The sequence below is a fragment of the Astyanax mexicanus genome, chromosome 25 (assembly GCF_023375975.1).
Source record: "Astyanax mexicanus isolate ESR-SI-001 chromosome 25, AstMex3_surface, whole genome shotgun sequence".
Classification (NCBI taxonomy): Eukaryota; Metazoa; Chordata; class Actinopteri; order Characiformes; family Acestrorhamphidae; genus Astyanax; species Astyanax mexicanus.
Window position 1 is genome coordinate 3,811,433 of NC_064432.1, and position 18,040 is coordinate 3,829,472.

The following is an 18,040-nucleotide window of genomic DNA, read 5'->3' on the forward strand; positions in this document are numbered from 1 at the left end:
AGCAAGCTATTCTCCTCTTTTATAAATGGCTAGTTCAAGCTTTTACCATTTATCAAGCTACTCTCCTCTTTTAGAAAGGGCTAGTAAAAGCTTTTAGCATCAAGGAAGCTATTTGTCGTTTTTAAAAATGGCTGGTATTAGATTTTAGCATTAAGCAAGCTATTATCCTCTTTTAGAAAATGGCAAGTTTAAGCTTTTAGCATCTAGCAAGCCTTTCTCAATTTTTAGAAATAGCTAGTATTATATCTTAGCCTCTAGCAAGCCTTTTATACATGCTTTGTATAAATTGTTGTGTCACTTTTAGCCATTCTCTCTTTTCTGGTTCACTTAGCTTTAGCTTTTAGCTTCTGTCTAGCTGTACATCGTTCTCCAGTGGAGCTAGCCTTTGGCTAGCTTTCTAGCCAACCGTTCTCCGTTCTCTTTGGTTAGACATTGAATGAATTGTTGTGCACTTTCTTTAGTCAAATTACACTTCTTTTTACAGTCCATCTTAGTTTATTATACAATCTGACATTCTGTCATCCACACACTCCACACGTTTCATTCATTCTGCTGTGTTTCTGAATAATAATAACAACATGGCGGTGAACGCGCTGTTTAGCATGCGGCCGTGTTCCACAATAGATCCTGCAAGCCCCATTCTGTCACACGCTTCCATAAATCACAAATAAGAACATATCAAACGCCGCCAAATTGCTGTTTTCATCCGTGTTCTTGCTTACTGTGGTGTGGAAAATGATACTGTGTCAGAAAGCACTCGCTTTTAAAGGCCATGAGCATTTTTTTTTTTTTACACCTTCTCCGTGCAATACTGCCTGTGCTTCTCTGACAGTGATGGCTACAGAGATGATCTTCTGCCAGAATTATCTTTAAAACATGAGCTCCGTTCCCACACTGCAGGTCAAGCTCTGCAGTGGTATTGCTTTGTGTGTGTGTGTGTGTTTGTGTGTGTGTGTTGCATGACATGCCGCAGTTTGCTCGGATCAATAATCCAACAATGGATTCATTTGTTTACATGGGCGAAACAGAAGGCCCTGACCTTGTAAACCAAAAGAGAGAGCAAGGGAAAGAGCAAGGGACGAGTGTTACATGACTTTTAGAGACGGGCAGAGAGAATAGGCCAGACAGTTTTCCCCACTGACCAAAAGCATGAAGATATAAAGGTCATTTTTGCCAGTTTTTTTGCTTTAAATAATACAGAAATACATAAATACAAGTTTTAAAATATTGTAAAAGGGCTGGTTATGGGCGGGACCAATAACAGACCGTCAGCTCCGCTCCGCTCTGCAGCCTGTGACCTCGAGGCAGCCCTCAGGGGCGGGGTTATTCAAATGAGTAGGCTGCTCTCCACAGTCTTTCTCCCTCCTCTGGACTCTACTGCGCAGACTCGGGTTTCAGGATCGCCAACATGGCGGAAGATTTTGGCTTCATTTTCATTGAATGAATGGGAACTGCGACACGGCGTCCATCTTTTTTTACAGTCTCTGTGGTGTTGTCTCTTAACTTTTTCCACAGAATTGAACCCCGTTTTCTTCACCACATCCCGATACATTAGAACCCAGATCGATTGACTTTAGAGAAAGTAATGAGACGTTGGTGCACAAACAGAGCGGCAGCACTTTTACTCATAACACTGTAAAGCGAGTGGCCGTTAGAGCGCTCTGCTCTTGGACGTGCATCTGCTGGATTTTAATAACGTCATCCTGACAGGTTGACTAGCCAAGCTTAGACCAGCAGCCATGAACACACTCCCTAATCAATAACCTATTACCATCCAGAAAAGAGGGCTCTTTCTGCCCCGTCTGTGAAGTGGAGTGTGTGTGTGAGTGTATGAGAGTGTTTAAGAGTGTGTGAGAGTGTGTGTGTGTACACCACTGACCACTGCCAAAACTCAAGACCACACAAGGATCTTATTAGAGAGTGTTTTAGGCTGTCAAACAGTAATTAGTCACGTTATTTTATGCAATTAATTACCGTTAAATTGCTAATTAGTCTAGAATGGCAGTGTCTTGATCCAGATGTTTGGATGCGAAGGATCCAGATGATACGCTATGCTATGCTATGCTAAACAACAGCATTAGGACTTGTTTTGTGTGCTTTTTTTTCATTGTTTCTACCGAGCCAGTGGTATTTATTAAAAAATAAGTTATTCTACTTTTGTTAGAGATTATTAGAAATTATCCCACCTCACCCCAACATCTCAAATCTACTCAACCAAAAACTCAACCAGTGCTAACCGGGGTTAGCTGCAGGCTACAGGCCAATAATACTCATCTCTGAGGGGTAAAAAAAGAGCTAGTGCTTAGCACTGTGAGAATTTAGTAAGAATGAATTCAACTACAGGTGAATAAATACAACTAAGCACATATAAGAGTAAAAAATAAATAAAGAATAATCCAAAAAAAAAAAAAAGTTTTTAGAAAAAGTAAAATAAAAGAAACTATAAAAGAAAGGCGAAATGACAGATAAAACAAACCAGAATTAAATAAATTACATAAATAAAATTGAAATTAATTTCTAAGGCTTTGGGACTCCAACAGACCACAGTCGGAGCTATAATTCACAATTGAAGAAAACATAGAACAGTGGTGAACCTACCCACAAGTGACCAGCCAACCAAAATGACTCCAAAAGGGCATGGACCACTCATCCAGGAGGTCACAAAAGACAAAAAAAAAAAAAAAAAAAAACAGTCAGTCAATCAGTCAATCAATGAGGGTGGCCCTTATTACCAATGTAGCCAAGCCCATGCATAGAGAGAAGAGATTGTTGAAGAAAAAGGCTTTTAAAAATTTAGTAAATTTTAGATGCACCTTATATTGCAATAAATACGGTATTTTGTTTTATATCCTGTCTGACTCTCGCTATGAGCTGTTTTCAAAATATTATATTGAATAGTTTGTCCTCACTCCAGACTTTTGATTATGTATGTATGTGTGTGTTGAGGCAGCTTCTCATTTTCCCAGCAGTGTGTGATCTGACTTTGCGATGTGTGTGTGTGTGTGTGTCCCCTATGTTGATATAATTTTAGACTTCTCTGTGTGACATTTCTGCTCCCAGCATAGCTGATTAGACCAGAACACACATAATTCACTGTGTATGTATGAGTGTGTGTATGTGGTTGAGTGTGTGTGTTCTGGGGGAGTGTGTGTGTGTGTGTGTGTGCGATTGTGTGATACTCATTCATATGCATTCTAACCGCCTCCTGCGCTGTGTGAGATCTGATGTTTTGCTCATTTAAAGCTCAGCTCACTCACTTTCTTCCTGATCAGCAGCAACGTGTCTTAAATTCAGCCTGCAGCGAACACACCGCTAACCCTGCGTTACACACCACGCTATCTGCATCTGATCTCTTAATGGAGAACATCGTGCACGACCTGTATCTAATCCCTCAGGTGTGTAAATGTGTGTTCTTTGATCTGATGCTACTAATTGTAACTAGATTACACACATCATACATAGTCTAGAGCTGATCTCATTGTCTAAGTGTATTAAACTGTTGTAGGCTCTATCTTACACCATGTGTAAGGTGCGTCGTGATGTGCATTGCTATCTTACCCCCTACTAAGGGTCGCAATTTTTTTTTTTATGCCTTGCACCTCTGTCGTTTAAATAGCAACAGAGCTTGTGAATATATCTATCTATATCACCGATGTGTTTTTTTTTTTTTTTTGGCGTATTGCTATCTTGGCAATGTAAAACACGAGTGCGCCACTGCCTGAAAAACAACCTACCGCATTTTTTGCATCATAATGGGCACTTAAATTCTAACTTTCATTTCCCCCCCCCAAAAAAAACATCACAACACCTTATAATCATAATTATAGCAGTCAGGTATTAAGGCGCAGTTTTTAAATGCAATAAATTTTTTATGCAATTAATTACCGTTAATTAGTCTTGAATGGCAGTATCTCGATCCAGATGTTTGCATGCAAATGATCCAGATTATATGTGTTATATAAACAACAGTATTAGGACTTAAAAAATAAGTTATTCTATGTTTGTTAGAGATTATTAGAAATTAGTTAATCAAATTATTAGAAATTAGTTAATCAATCAATCAATGAGGGTGGCCCTTATTAACAGTGTAGCCAAGCCAATACATAGAGAAGAGATTGTCGAAGAAAAAGAATAAATCAATATTAAAAAAAGACCCAGCATTTAAAAAAAGATATAAACAATATTTTAAAACAAACAAATAAGATTAAAAAATGAGATTTAAGTAAAAATCATAAAATCATAGGTAAAAAAAAAAAATTTAATGATAAGAATGAATTCAACTACAGGTGAATAAATACACCTAAGCACATATAGAGGTAAAAATAAATAGATAATAAGAAATAACTAAAAACAGTAAAAAAAAATAAAAAAAATGAAAGAAAATATTAAACAAACCAGAATAAAAAAAAATCAAAACAAATAAAAATAAAACCTAAAATCTAATAACAGTGGTAGGCTGTCTGAAGATGGTTAGAAACGAGGAGTTTAAAATTATGTTGTGAAACCAGCAAGCTGAGCTTTGGAGCTCTCTCTGGCCTTCGGCAGCTGATGGCAAGCTGCATAGCCAGGATTCTAACCAACAATCAGTCCCAGTTCATAATTTAGAAAATAGTGTTTTGTCTGTTTTGTCTGTGTTCATAAACACATGTAAATAGGAGCGAACACCTAGCAGATGTCAGCTAGCGAATAAATAACAGGCTATTTTAGCTACTGATCTTTCAGAATGCTCAGCTGCTGTGTATAAGCATTCCGCTAGTGTTCTAGCGCCGAACTCGAACACTAACTCTGACTGAAAAATGTGTCTCTGCTCAGAGATTTCCGCTAATAAATGCCAAAAGTGACGCAATGTTACCTGATGTACCTTTTAAAAGTGTTGACGGCAGCAGTATTTCTGCTGTGGGCGGCTAGCTTTGGCGTGCCAGGCGGCTACAGCGTTAGCGCTATTAGTTAGCCTGTGAGGAACTGTCAGTGGGTCTGGGGTTTTTGCATTATTAGCGGTCACAGAGACTTTTCTTGGCAAACTCTTTTGCGTGATGAAGGATGTGGTTTTGGCAGAGTCAGGAGAGGGTGGCTAAATTTGGGAGCTGAGCAGCTGTGTGTTATTGAGGGCGTTAGCATTAGCGCTCAAATTTGCCCTACACACACATGCATACAGTACACACACTCTCTCTGACTGTCTGTTTCTCTCTCTCTTTCTCTCTGTCTCTCTGTCTGAATCTTTCTCTCTCACACACACACACACACACACAAATATAAACATATATACAGAAATATTAATAATTCCTATAACAGGGTTGTGCACCTTCAGTTCTCATATCCCCAGTCCTTCTCCTTCTCGCCCTAATCTGGAGAAATTCAAGAACAGAGGAGAAAATAAAGTTACTGACTGATCTATCAGCCTGAATGAGCTTAGAAATTCATTTCTAAAGCTTTGAAACTCAAGCAGACTACAGTCAGAGCTATTATTCACAAATGGAAGTGACCAGCCAACCAAAACTTCTCCAAAAGGTCATGGACCACTCATCCACGAGGTCACAAAAAACACCCAGCATTTAAAAAAAGATATAAAAATATTTTATAACAAGATATCCAACAAATAAGATAAAAAAAAAAAAAATAAGAATTTAGTAAGAATCATAAAATCATAGGTAAGAGAAATGAAAATGATAAGAATGAATTTAACTACAGGTGGATAAGTAAAACTAAGCACATATAGGAGTAAAAAATAAATAAATAAACACACATACAGTACACACACTCTCACTGTCTGTCTGTTTCTCTCTCTCTCTCTCTCTCTGTTTCTCTGTCTGAATAAACATATATACAGTACAGTGAAAAATATTCTTTTATTTTGCTTTTTTTTTGTCATGTTTACATTTTTCGGATTATCAAGCAAACTTTAAAATCAGACAAATATAATCTGAGTGAATAAAAAAACGTAGATTTTAAATGATGATTTCATTCCCTGATGTAAAAAAATATATATATATATATACCTAATTGTACTTAAAACATATTGAGAAAAGTACAGATTAGGGGTGGGCAATATTATATCGTATACAATATATCGTGACACAGAAATATCATGATATTAAAAACCCATATGGTGATAATAGGGCTTTTCTTTCTTAAAAGTAGACTATTATTTACTGTGAAGCTTTAGGTGTATTTATTGTATAATATAAGCATTAGTTTAATAATATATGCTGCATTATATTATTTTATGCTATATTATTTATTTTGCCACATTATGATTATACTGTTATACTCTTATACTATATTCCTGAAATTAAATAATTATTTTTCTGGTTTCCTATATCGCCAAGTATATCGTTATCGCAAAAATACCCTGAAATATCGTGATATTATTTTAGAGCCATATCGGCCACCCCTAGTACAGATTTATGTACTTGCTTAAAATATATTAAAAGTACATTAATATTATAAATATATATATATATATATATATATACATATAATATTATAACTTTGCTCATACTTTCAAAATAGTACAAAATAGTAAAATAAATACTACTATAACTACTCTGAAATACACTTTTAATTTAATGTAATTCAATAAAATACTTAATACAATCTAAAATACTTATGTCCAAATATACTTCTGTACATTTTTAGCAAAGTGTGTTAAAAACAGCTACAGTTACAGAAGTTCACTTAAAGTACAATATATCATGTAACTTTTTTAGAAAGAAAGTAAATGTGTAACACACTAAAAATTGTAGTACAGTGTATTAAAATAATACAAATAATATTTTTATACCCAACGAAGTATACTAGAAGTGTGCTACTTACAAAAAACAGGAACAAGAAGCATATATATATATATATATATATATATATATATATATATATATATATATATTTGTACTGTAGTGTAAATAGATCAGACGTAATTGGGCTCTGCAGCAGGACAATGACCCGACACTGTGGTTAAACCTAAGTTATTAGGTTTAGACTCAAATACCTTTTCACACATATTTTTTTTTTTATATTTATCTTTCTCTGATGGCAAATAGTTATTTTTCAAAGCATTGTACGTGTTAAAACACACTCAAGCAAACACACACACACACACACACACACACACAGGCAGGTGTGTGTATGTGTGTCACTGATAAATGAACAAAAAGGGAAAAACAATGTGGAATGTGGAAGTAATGAAGCGCAGGTGGAGAACGGGAAGAAACAATGAATTGATATGCTCGAATGACATTTAAACACACACACACACACACACGTAAAAACCAACACACACACACACACACACATACATTTGTGTGTACATGTGGTACGCAGCAACCAAAATATATAGTCAGATTACAGTCCTGTAGCAGGGAAAGCGCTGTTGTTGCGCGAGTTTCCGCATCAGCGCTGGTTGGGAAGCAGAAAACGGGGACGTTATTCAGGTGTTGTTTATTAAAATGGAAATGAAGGTCAGAGTAAAGTGTAAACTCCTGAAAAGGCAAAGTAATCACAGAGGGCTTGCCTATTTAAATGTCAGCGAGATTATGAGCACACTCCATGCCCTGAGCGTGTGATTGGACAGCTGACCGATGGCACAAGGCAAACATGTCCGACACGGACGAATGGCTCATTAACGAGGGTATTTCGCTTCTAAATTACGTCCCATCTGAATTAACCCCAAAGTTAACTCGCGCCTTTCAATCTGACGGGGAGAAATCGGCCAGTGGTTGGCCAGTGGTTGTGGTCGCTCTATAGATGAATGCTCTTTAACGAAACAATTAAAACGTGATTTTTCTATTTTTTTTTCCTATACTGTTACCAGAGTTTTGGTTCTAGTTAAAAGAACCAAAACTCTGGTAACTCTGATAACGGAACTTATCCTGTGTAAAAGTGGTAACTCAGAGGTTGCTCTTTCTTTCCTGGAAAGGAAGAGCAACCTGATGAGTGCCAGTTCCATCGTAACATTTTTTTTTATATAATATTATTTCTCCCTAATTTACAAAGCCAATTACCAAACCCACTTATTAGGACTCTATCCCCTATCCTATCACTAGTGATGCCCCCCAACACCATGGAAGTTAAAGACTAGCACATGCCTCCTCCGATACATGTGAAGTCAGCCGCCGCCTCTTTTTGAAACTGCAGCTGATTCTCCCATTTTCTCCCACATTAGCTCACTAGTGATGCCACAACACAAGGAGGGTGAAGAGACTAGCACACGCCGAGTAGCATCACATCGCTAACGCTCGGAGGAAAGCGCAGCGACTCGGTTTATATACATCAGCTCACAGACGCAGCCTTGTGCTGATCGACATCACCCTTTAGTGAGTTATGAGGGGAAAGAGCGCAATCTACTGTACCCACCCAGAGAGAGCAATACCAATTGCGCTCTCTCAGGGCACCGGCAGCTGATGGCAAGCTGCATGACTGAGATTCGAACCAACGGTCTCCTGATCATAGTGTATTAGAAAATTAGAAATAATATATATATATATATATATATATATATATATATATATATATATATATTATGAGTATGAAGCTTCATTTTATAGTATAAAAACGAACCTTCTCGGAAGGCCCATGCAAATTAAACTTGTTTGTTCCAGACAGTGTTTTATTTCACACCACTCCGCACTTAAAGCACTTTTTTAAAGTTCAGATCCATTATTTGTCTGCTGCTGCTGTTTGCATAAGTATTCAACACCTTGCACTTAAGGAAAAGGACAACAACAGGGTGGACAATTTTAGCGAAATTTGGCATTTGATAAAAATGTTTTGCAACGACTTGACGACTAGACAAACATTTCAAATTGTTCATGGTGAGCTTGTTCTGTTCTGAGGATACATTCTGATTTTCTAAAATTATTTTAACTACTTTGATTTTTTATCGAAACAGGATTGAATGCAAAAATCTTTTTTTTGCTTTGTTCTTAGAATGTTTTAAGAATATTGAATAAATTATAGGTTATTTTTTCCTTGTTTTAAAGAGGAACTAAACCCTAAAACATATATTTTTTCCATGAATAGCTGAAATGTGTTCCTTTGAAGTAATGAAACCTACCAGTCCTGCTTAAAATGTTTCGTAAAAAAAAAACAAAAAAAACCCACTTTTATTTAGGTAATTTCTGCCTTTGTAGCGCCCTCTCAGGTACACAGAGACATCACAATATGCAAGCCCCAGACCATCATCACACTACCACCACCATGCTTTACATTCAGTATGATGCTCTTTTTTTTATTGTGATGTTGAGATTACATTAGATGCTGTTTTGAGTTCTTTTAGGACCTCCTGGATGAGTTGCCCATGCCCTTTTGGAGTAATTGAGAAGAATCTAAAGTATAAAACATATTTTGGTTTGTTTAACACTTAAAAATCGGTAGTGTATTAAATATTTTAAATTATTTTGAAAAATCTTTAAGAAATTGTATGGTATTATTTAACCAGTTGAAAGAATACATTTTTCAATTTTGGGAAAAAATGGAAAACTAACTCACACATAGAAGACACTAAAAAATAAATAAATAAAAGTAGAGAAAGTATTTTTTTTTATTGAAGGTTAACGTTCCTCTGTATTTCTAGGGATGTGTTCAATCAGAGAAAATCTTAATTAAAAATCTATTGTTAGGCAGAGATTGTAGGAAATTTAAACTGTGCCGCAGATACAAAAGGCAGGTTATATTAATATTGACCCAGTTGTTTTTTTTTTCCTTACTTTTAAAAGGGACATATTTGGACCTGAAGGATCGTGTTGTACCTTTGATCGTGTGTTTGCACTGTTTGTACTGCGGTAAGCAAAAATGTACCTGTACAGTTTTTTTTTATCTGACAGCTTTGGCAGACTCAGTGGGGGCATTTTCTCCTTGTTGCTTCTTCTGACAAAAATGAAATATTCCTCCACTGTAAAAAGAACACTGTGAAATAAAGTACAGTAAGTTGTTGGCAGCAGTTAGCTAGTTTGTTGCCGTAGTAACTTTTACAGTATGCATATATGAGTACATTTAATCACAGTATCTCTCCTAAAGGAAGGAAATAGGAAAAAAGGAAATAGAACTGAGGAGAGTTCATAGGAGGGGTAAATGGGTCATATATATATATATATATATATATGGGTCAAAATACCTCTTGGAGCTGCATTCTCCATTATCTGGTCTGATTTAAATTCAAATTAAATTACAATTTTATTTTCGCACTATAAGGCACAGGTAAAATCCTTTAATTTTCCCCAAAAATCGGTCACGATTCTTCTAAATTACTCCATAAGGGCATGGATAACTCATCCAAGAGGTCCTAAATTAACACAGAACTAATAGATCTAATAGAGAAAGAGAAATCTGTGAAATCTTGTTTGCCCTAAAAGAAAATGTATTTTTTTATTATTATTATATTTTTGTTTACTTAACTTGAATTCGAATTGTTGACAAATAATTTCGTCACCAACCACAATTTCTGCCGTCTGATCTCAGGGCTTCCAGAGAGAGGCAGAGATCCTGGTCCCGGAGCGCTGCCTGTTGAGCGCCCTTGGCGTGGAGAGATGAGATTTGATGGGAGATAATAACATTGTTCGGAACGTTTAATCTCGTTTCTTCCCCATTTGTTTTCCCCGAGCGAGGGGGCGATGCGTCCGACGCCTCTTTCTGCCCCTTCTTTCTATTAAATTTGGAAAAGCCTGCTGTTGCACAATTTGTCCAATTTAAAGAGACAGATTTGTCCTTTAATAGAAACTCCCTGTTTGCTGTAGGTGTTTTGCTGAAGATGTTTTAGGGGAGTTTTCTGAGGAATACACTTGTTATTGTCGGTGTCAGTGTTAGCCAGTGCTGAGAGTGGGTCCACCCACCACCTTAAATATAGTAGTACAGTATTATGTGGTCAAAAAAAACTGACCCCCTGATGAAGAAGGTCAAATTTGCTTTAATTTGAACCATTGGAACTGACTGCTCGCTTGCTGTACAATATTAATATGAAGGAAAGAGAATAAAGGCTTTTAACACCACTAACAGGATATCTCTCTTGAGAGTGCATTTTTCAGCTCATGCAGTTAATAGTTATTAGCGCAGCAACACAGCATTGCTTTGGTTCTTCCGACACTTAAACTTTAGGAAATGTCTGCTCACTTGCTGCTCACTAGTAAATGTTATTAAGAGCAGATAAGCATGGTTATTCATCATCAGTCATGGGAGTAACGGTGCTGAAATTAACGCCGTTACTTTTTTGTAACAAGTAATCTAACGCATACAGACAAATGCGCAAGAGTGCTTGTGATTCACAAGGGACGGAAGGATAGATTGATGGTGGGATGGTCGCTCTAACCCTATAAAAAGGGGTAGTTGGAGGGTTTAGGAAGTCGTTTGCCCTGGTTAACCCCTCCTCTTTCCGGTGAACTTGACCTTCTGGCCGCTGTGCCTGTAGGTTTACGTGGTTTGGCGTGGTGAAGTGAGGCACAATTGTGACGATTTGCGTACTCTAATCAATTCAGTGATTGCCCTGGACAGGCCAAGTTCTGATTTAAGGAGGTTAAGCTCTTTTTAGCTGCTCCGGTTTCTGCTGATTTCTCTTTTCCTCCTTGGTGAAGCTGTTTGATCCAGCTGTTAAACTGTTATATTAATACCATTTTAACGGTCATTAGATTGATGTTTTTTGTCCATTCTTTTGTGTTGTTTATATATACATATTTCCTTTGAGTGTGGCTTGGTTTGTTTCATTTTGTCCCCAGACGCGTTTTCTTTTTTCCGGTATTACACGTTTTAGTAATTTTCTTTGGTTGTGTGGAGAATTTCTTTTTTTTTTTTTTTTTTTTTTTATTCGTTAGATTATATTTTTGTAAACATTTTGGGTTTATTTTCGTTTGTTATTTTTCTAATAATAATAGTAAATACATAATTGATTTTCTTTTGTTCATTTTTTTTTACGGGAGAATACTAAAAGTAACGCAATAGTTACTTTTACTGGTAACTACTTTTATAGTGGAGTAACTCAGTTAGTAACTCAGTTATTTACTTGGAGAAGTAACGAGTAACTATAACTAATTACTTTTTCAAAGTAACCCAACACTGTTTTTCACTAATAACCCTTCAAACCTTTGATAGCAATGCAGGCTGCAGATGAAAGCAGCGTTTGTGAGCGTTTTTGTGTTTCTCAGCTCGACCTTGAGTTTTGAGGCTTGGCTGTATGATCAGCTCTGAGCTTTCCAGATATGGGGGGGATTTGGGGGTAATTGGACAGGAGTGTGAATAACAGAGCAAAGTGACTGACAGCAATGGGAGATAATTATTCAAAGTGCGGCCATGACAGGTCCAAAACGGCACCGCTGGAAAATATAAGATGGACACTGAGGATCGATGAGCTGTGACATTTCAGAGATAACCCTGCGAGCGTCCTCCTACACACACACACACACACACACACACACTCAGCCTAAAGAATTGTGATGTAACTCTATATATAGCTGTTGTTTAACAGCAGTATACTGTATACACATTTCCTCATCCATCTATCACTCTGGAAAAGGTTACGAATCATCAGCTTTTGGACTCCACTGAACCACAGTGATTCACTATAATTATTCACAAATTGAAAAAAAAGATGGGTTCACCAAATTGAAACCTCTGGAATATAATCAAGAGGAAGATGGATGATCACAAACAATCAAACCACCAAACTGAACTGCTTGAATTTTTGCACCAGGAGTAAAGCAGCATAAAGTTATCCAAAAGCAGTGTGTAAGACTGGTGGAGGAGAACATGATGCCAAGATGCATGAAATTAAAACTGTGATTAAAAACCACCAGGGTTATTCCACCAAATATTGATTTCTGAACTCTCAAAACTTTATGAATATGAACTTGTTTTCTTTTTTGCATTATTTGAGGTCTGAAAGCTCTGCATCTATTATTTATTATTTCAGCCATTTATCAATTTCTGCAAATAAAGTAAAAAGTGTTAATTTGGTTAAATGTCCATTTTATTAATTTATAATGAAGAAAACAAATTAAATTAAATAATGAGAATGAGAATTAAATTAGAAGGTGTGTCCAAACTTTTGTCTGATGCTGTATTTACACACACACACACACACACACACACACACACACACACACACACACACACACATACAAAAAACACACACACGTGGACCCACTCTAAAACACTGCAGGGTGGCCGATATGTCAAGGACGTGATCCACGGTTCAGACCTGGAGCACAAAAAGACCAGAGACCAGCTTCATTGATCCATAACACACACACACACACACACACACACACCCCACACACACACACACACACACACACACACACACACACACACACACACACTAGCACAGCATGTCAGACAGGCGTGACATCATTCAGAATTTATTATCACTACACCACTACACCACACTCACTCTTCCCCCATCTCTCTCTCTTTCTCTCTCTCTCTCTCTCTTTCCATCTTTCTCTTTTTGAAAATAGATGTACTAAATTAAAATATATAAATATATATAAATGTGAATTAAATGTGTGTGTGTGTGTGTGTTGTAGGAGAGTCCACTGATCCTCCAGTCAGACCGAAATGTAACAGTGAACGCCCGCAATGATCTTGGACAGCTGACCGGCCAGCTAACTGTGGGTGAGTGAAAAGCTACACACACACACACACACACACACACACACACACACACACACACACATACACACAAACACAAAAAAAAAATGATGCACTTTATTCTAAGATTCTAAGAGTTCAGTGTTTATTACTTTTATTGTTGATAATTATTGTGGCTTACAGTCAATGAAAACGCAAAACTCAGTTTCCTCAAACAGTGTGCCAAAATCCTGCTGGAAAATGAAATCCTCATATTTTAAAAACAATTTAATAGGAAACAATATTTATTTATTTTTTTTACATACTCAGACTCAAGTTGGATTTTTAATTACAATGTGAGGATAATGTGAGCTGTTTCCAGGTTAGAACTCAAAACCTCTTTTGGATTCTGGTTTAGACCCAGAACATGATGATGCAGTTGGGTTTGGGTTCAGACTCCAATCTTAATGTAGTCAGATCTGATCCAAAACATGACGATGTAGTTGGGTTAAGACCCAAAGTGTCGTGACACTGTTGGGTTGTGCCCAAAACTTAATGAAGCCATTGGAAAATTCAGACTCACAACATAAGGTAGTCTGGTTTTAACTCAAACCTCTTATGGATTCTGGTTTAGACCTAGAACATGATGATGTAGTTGGGTTTGGGTTCAGACTCAAATCTTGATTTAGTCAGATCTGATCCAAAACATGATGTTGTAGTTGGATAGTTGGGACATTTTTGGGTTGTGCCCAAAACCCAATGATGTCTTTGGATAATTCAGACTCAGAACTTGAGGTCGTCTGGTTTAGACCCAGAAGTTGAGAAAAAAAGATAAAAGTTTTGGACTTTTTTTTGATGATTTAATGTAGAACTGACACTAACCCACACTTTTGCTGCCACGCTGTGCTGTGCCCTCTCTCTCTCTTTCTCTCTCTCTGTAAAATATAAACTCTTGTTTTGTGTGTTAGATATGGCCGTATTTGAAAGGAACAACAGGGTGGACTGTAGTTTATTCACGTTGCTCACACATCAAAGAAAAAACCCATCTATTCCTGCCACCGGGTGCCGCAAACACACACACACACACGCGCGCGGACCATGGCCCTGGCGTTCCGCACAGCCTGTAATTACGTACATCGCCACGAGCAAGGCAATTTTAATACAACAGTGCGCGCTTTAGCTCCGTGGCTGAAGCTGTCTGCAGTAACTGCCTCTTTGATGTTCACTCAGAAAACACTGCTCTCACTGCTCTCCCACAGCTCTGAATGCTAAGAAATGCCTCTCTTCTGATAGCCTTCTGTCTTCAGTGCGTGAGACATCATGGTCCTTAAATACACAGCATTTACGATTCCGCTCATTCGGCTGCTGTTTAAGTGACGTGTCCAGCTGCCGAAATCTATAACGCGATTATTCCTTAAGTACCTCAATTGAAAGGTATAGGATCCATTGATGGCACCATCAGAAGGCACTTTTAATCACCATGGTAGCAAAGTCAGGGTGTCTAAAAATATCGAGACACTCTTCAGAATTGGTTATTTAAGTTACTTTAACCAAGAAGTGCTTTGGATGGATTCCTTCCGGTTCTCGGGTCTTGGGTTCAAGTCCCTATTTGGGTGAAGTTTGGAGTTTCCATGTTCTTCATGTATTCTCATAAGTTTCCATCCACAATCCAAAAACCTGGAGAATTAGTTGCCTTGAATGTTTGTGTATATGTTTGTGGGTCAATTCCCTTGATTTGTAGGTCTGTAGGTCAGTGCCCTTAGAGCTCAATGGTTGTCTGGTCATTTCCGGTTGAGAGTATGCTGTGTGGTAGAGCGCTAAAGGTTGTGTAGAGCATGGATTGTAAAGCATCATAGGGTTCCTTGAAAGACACTATGCTTCAGGTAGGATCTGTAAATTCATGCAGCTTCATCCTTTGGTATTATTATGTTTTTGGTATTAGGTCACCATTGGTTACAAATCGTCGCTGTCCTATGAAAAACTTATCTCCATTTTTGTCGATGTTTAGTTTACTGCTTAATTTGGATAGATAAACTGTCTCTTACACTGTGTCAAAATTTCTTGATGAACGGACCAATGGAAACTCTTCAACGTGCCCTGAAATAAACTCATTTTCTCTTTTTCATTGACTTCCATTGAAAGTTTACAAGGTTTTTTCTCTGTCCTGTAAAGTTGCTGTTTTGGAGATAAGTGTTTTTCATTGGACAGCGACGAAATGCACCAGACAGTTCTGGGAGGACAGTGCAGAGCCATAGTATAGGGATTATAGGGTAGTATATGATGGTTTAAGGACACATAAATTAGTATAGGGTACTATGAAATATTATACGGTATGTAAAGACATACATAGTAAACATTAAAACACCATTGCAACAGTGAAGCATGGTGGTGGGAGCATCACGTTCTGATGCTTTTCCTCAGGAAATGAGTTTCTTGGTAAAAGTGAAGGAAGGAGGATCATCTCTCTCTCTCTCTCCCTCAGTTCTTGTTGTCCCTGAACCTTCGCTTAATAACATTAATCTCTAAACACCCTGGCCTGTAACTGGCTGTTCACTCTGATAGCCTCAGGAGGGCCATCTCTATAATCCGGCCCATATGTTCATTTGAGTGATTCTGCAGTGCATTGTGGGTGACAGAGGGGTAAATGTGTCAGGAGTGTGACTCCGTTACCTGCAGTCGACTCGTGGAGCTGTAATACACTCCTGGCTCCAGGCTTGGGATTGACCTTGTCCTGGGAAGAGTAAAGGATTACAGTGCAGATATATATATATATATATATATATATATATATATATATATATATACTCACTGTCCAATTTAATGGAAATGCCAACCTTGTGCTTCCACTCACTGATGGCCACTTTATTAGAAACTTCTACTATATACCTTCTACTTCTCCTCACTCACTGGTGGCCACTTTATTAGAAACACCTACTATATACCTTCTACTTCTCCTCACTCACTGGTGGCCACTTTATTAGAAACACCTACTATATACCTTCTACTTCTCCTCACTCACTGGCGGCCACTTTATTAGAAACACCTACTATATACCTTCTACTTCTCCTCACTCACTGGTGGTCACTTTATTAGAAACACCTATTATATACCTTCTACTTCTGCTTCCACTCACTGATGGTGGCCACTTTATTAGAAACACCTACTATATACCTTCTACTTCCACTCACTGGTGGCCACTTTATTAGAAACACCTACTATATACCTTCTACTTCCACTCACTGATGATGGCCACTTTATTAGAAACACCTACTATGTACCTTCTACTTCTCCTCACTCACTGGCGGCCACTTTATTAGAAACACCTACTATATACCTTCTACTTCTCCTCACTCACTGGTGGCCACTTTATTAGAAACACCTATTATATACCTTCTACTTCTGCTTCCACTCACTGATGGTGGCCACTTTATTAGAAACACCTACTATATACCTTCTACTTCCACTCACTGGTGGCCACTTTATTAGAAACACCTACTATATACCTTCTACTTCAACTCACTCACTGGTGGCCACTTTATTAGAAACACCTACTATATACCTTCTACTTCCACTCACTGGTGGCCACTTTATTAGAAACACCTACTATAGACCTTCTACTTCCACTCACTGGTGGCCACTTTATTAGAAACACCTACTATATACCTTCTACTTCCACTTACTGATAATGGCCACTTTATTAGAAACACCTACTATATACCTCTTCTTCTACTCACTCACTGGTGGCCACTTTATTAGAAACACCTAATATATTCCTCTTCTTCTACTCACTCACTAATGGCCACTTTATTGGAAACACCTACTCTACCTTCTACTTCTTCGTTCACTCACTGATGATGGCCACTTTATTAGAAACACCTACTATATGCCTTCTACTTCCACTTACTGATGGCCAGTACTGTATACAGGAAAATGTGTCCCCTGTCTTTCTTCATCCCTCCATCCCTCTTTCCTCTGTGGAAGGCTGGTGAGGGAGGGCGGATGGGGACAGTGTCTCCTCCGTTATTGACTTTGTCATTCCAGTAAGAGCGGCGGTAATGAAAGGCTTTCTGTGGGACTATTTCATTATGGCCGGCGAGGGGAGGGGGTGCGGAAATATGGGGGGAAAAAACAGGTGTGAGGGGCCAAAACACACTCCGGGAGAAGCTTCAGGACAGCAAGGACGACGCTGGGGAGGTGTGTGTGATGGTGGCGATGCGACGACACACACACACACACACACACACGCAGATGAACGTGTCAGGGGAAGCTGCCAACTTGGAAAGTGACTTTGAGGCTCCTGTTTCAGAAATGACGACGAAGTGTTTCAGTGAATTGAAAATGCAGTGCCAGAGTGTGTGTGTGTGTGTGTGTGTGTGTGTGTGTGTGTGTGTGTGTGTGTGTGTAAGCGTGTAACAGAAGTGACTCATCAGTATGTAGGTTATGAAATTGTCTGTAGTGCAGAAAACACTGTTTCATCACTCAGCTCATTACT

At 38.0% G+C, this 18,040-nt stretch overlaps 1 protein-coding gene across 1 annotated transcript in view; it reads left to right on the forward strand.

Moving 5' to 3' along the window:
- Nucleotides 1–18,040, forward strand: part of LOC103030587 (zeta-sarcoglycan) — a 252,382-nt gene that overhangs the window by 180,751 nt on the left and 53,591 nt on the right. The window contains exon 4 of the mRNA XM_049472223.1: nt 13,506–13,593. Coding sequence (XP_049328180.1) covers nt 13,506–13,593 — 88 coding nt within the window. The remainder of the gene's footprint in view (nt 1–13,505; nt 13,594–18,040) is intronic.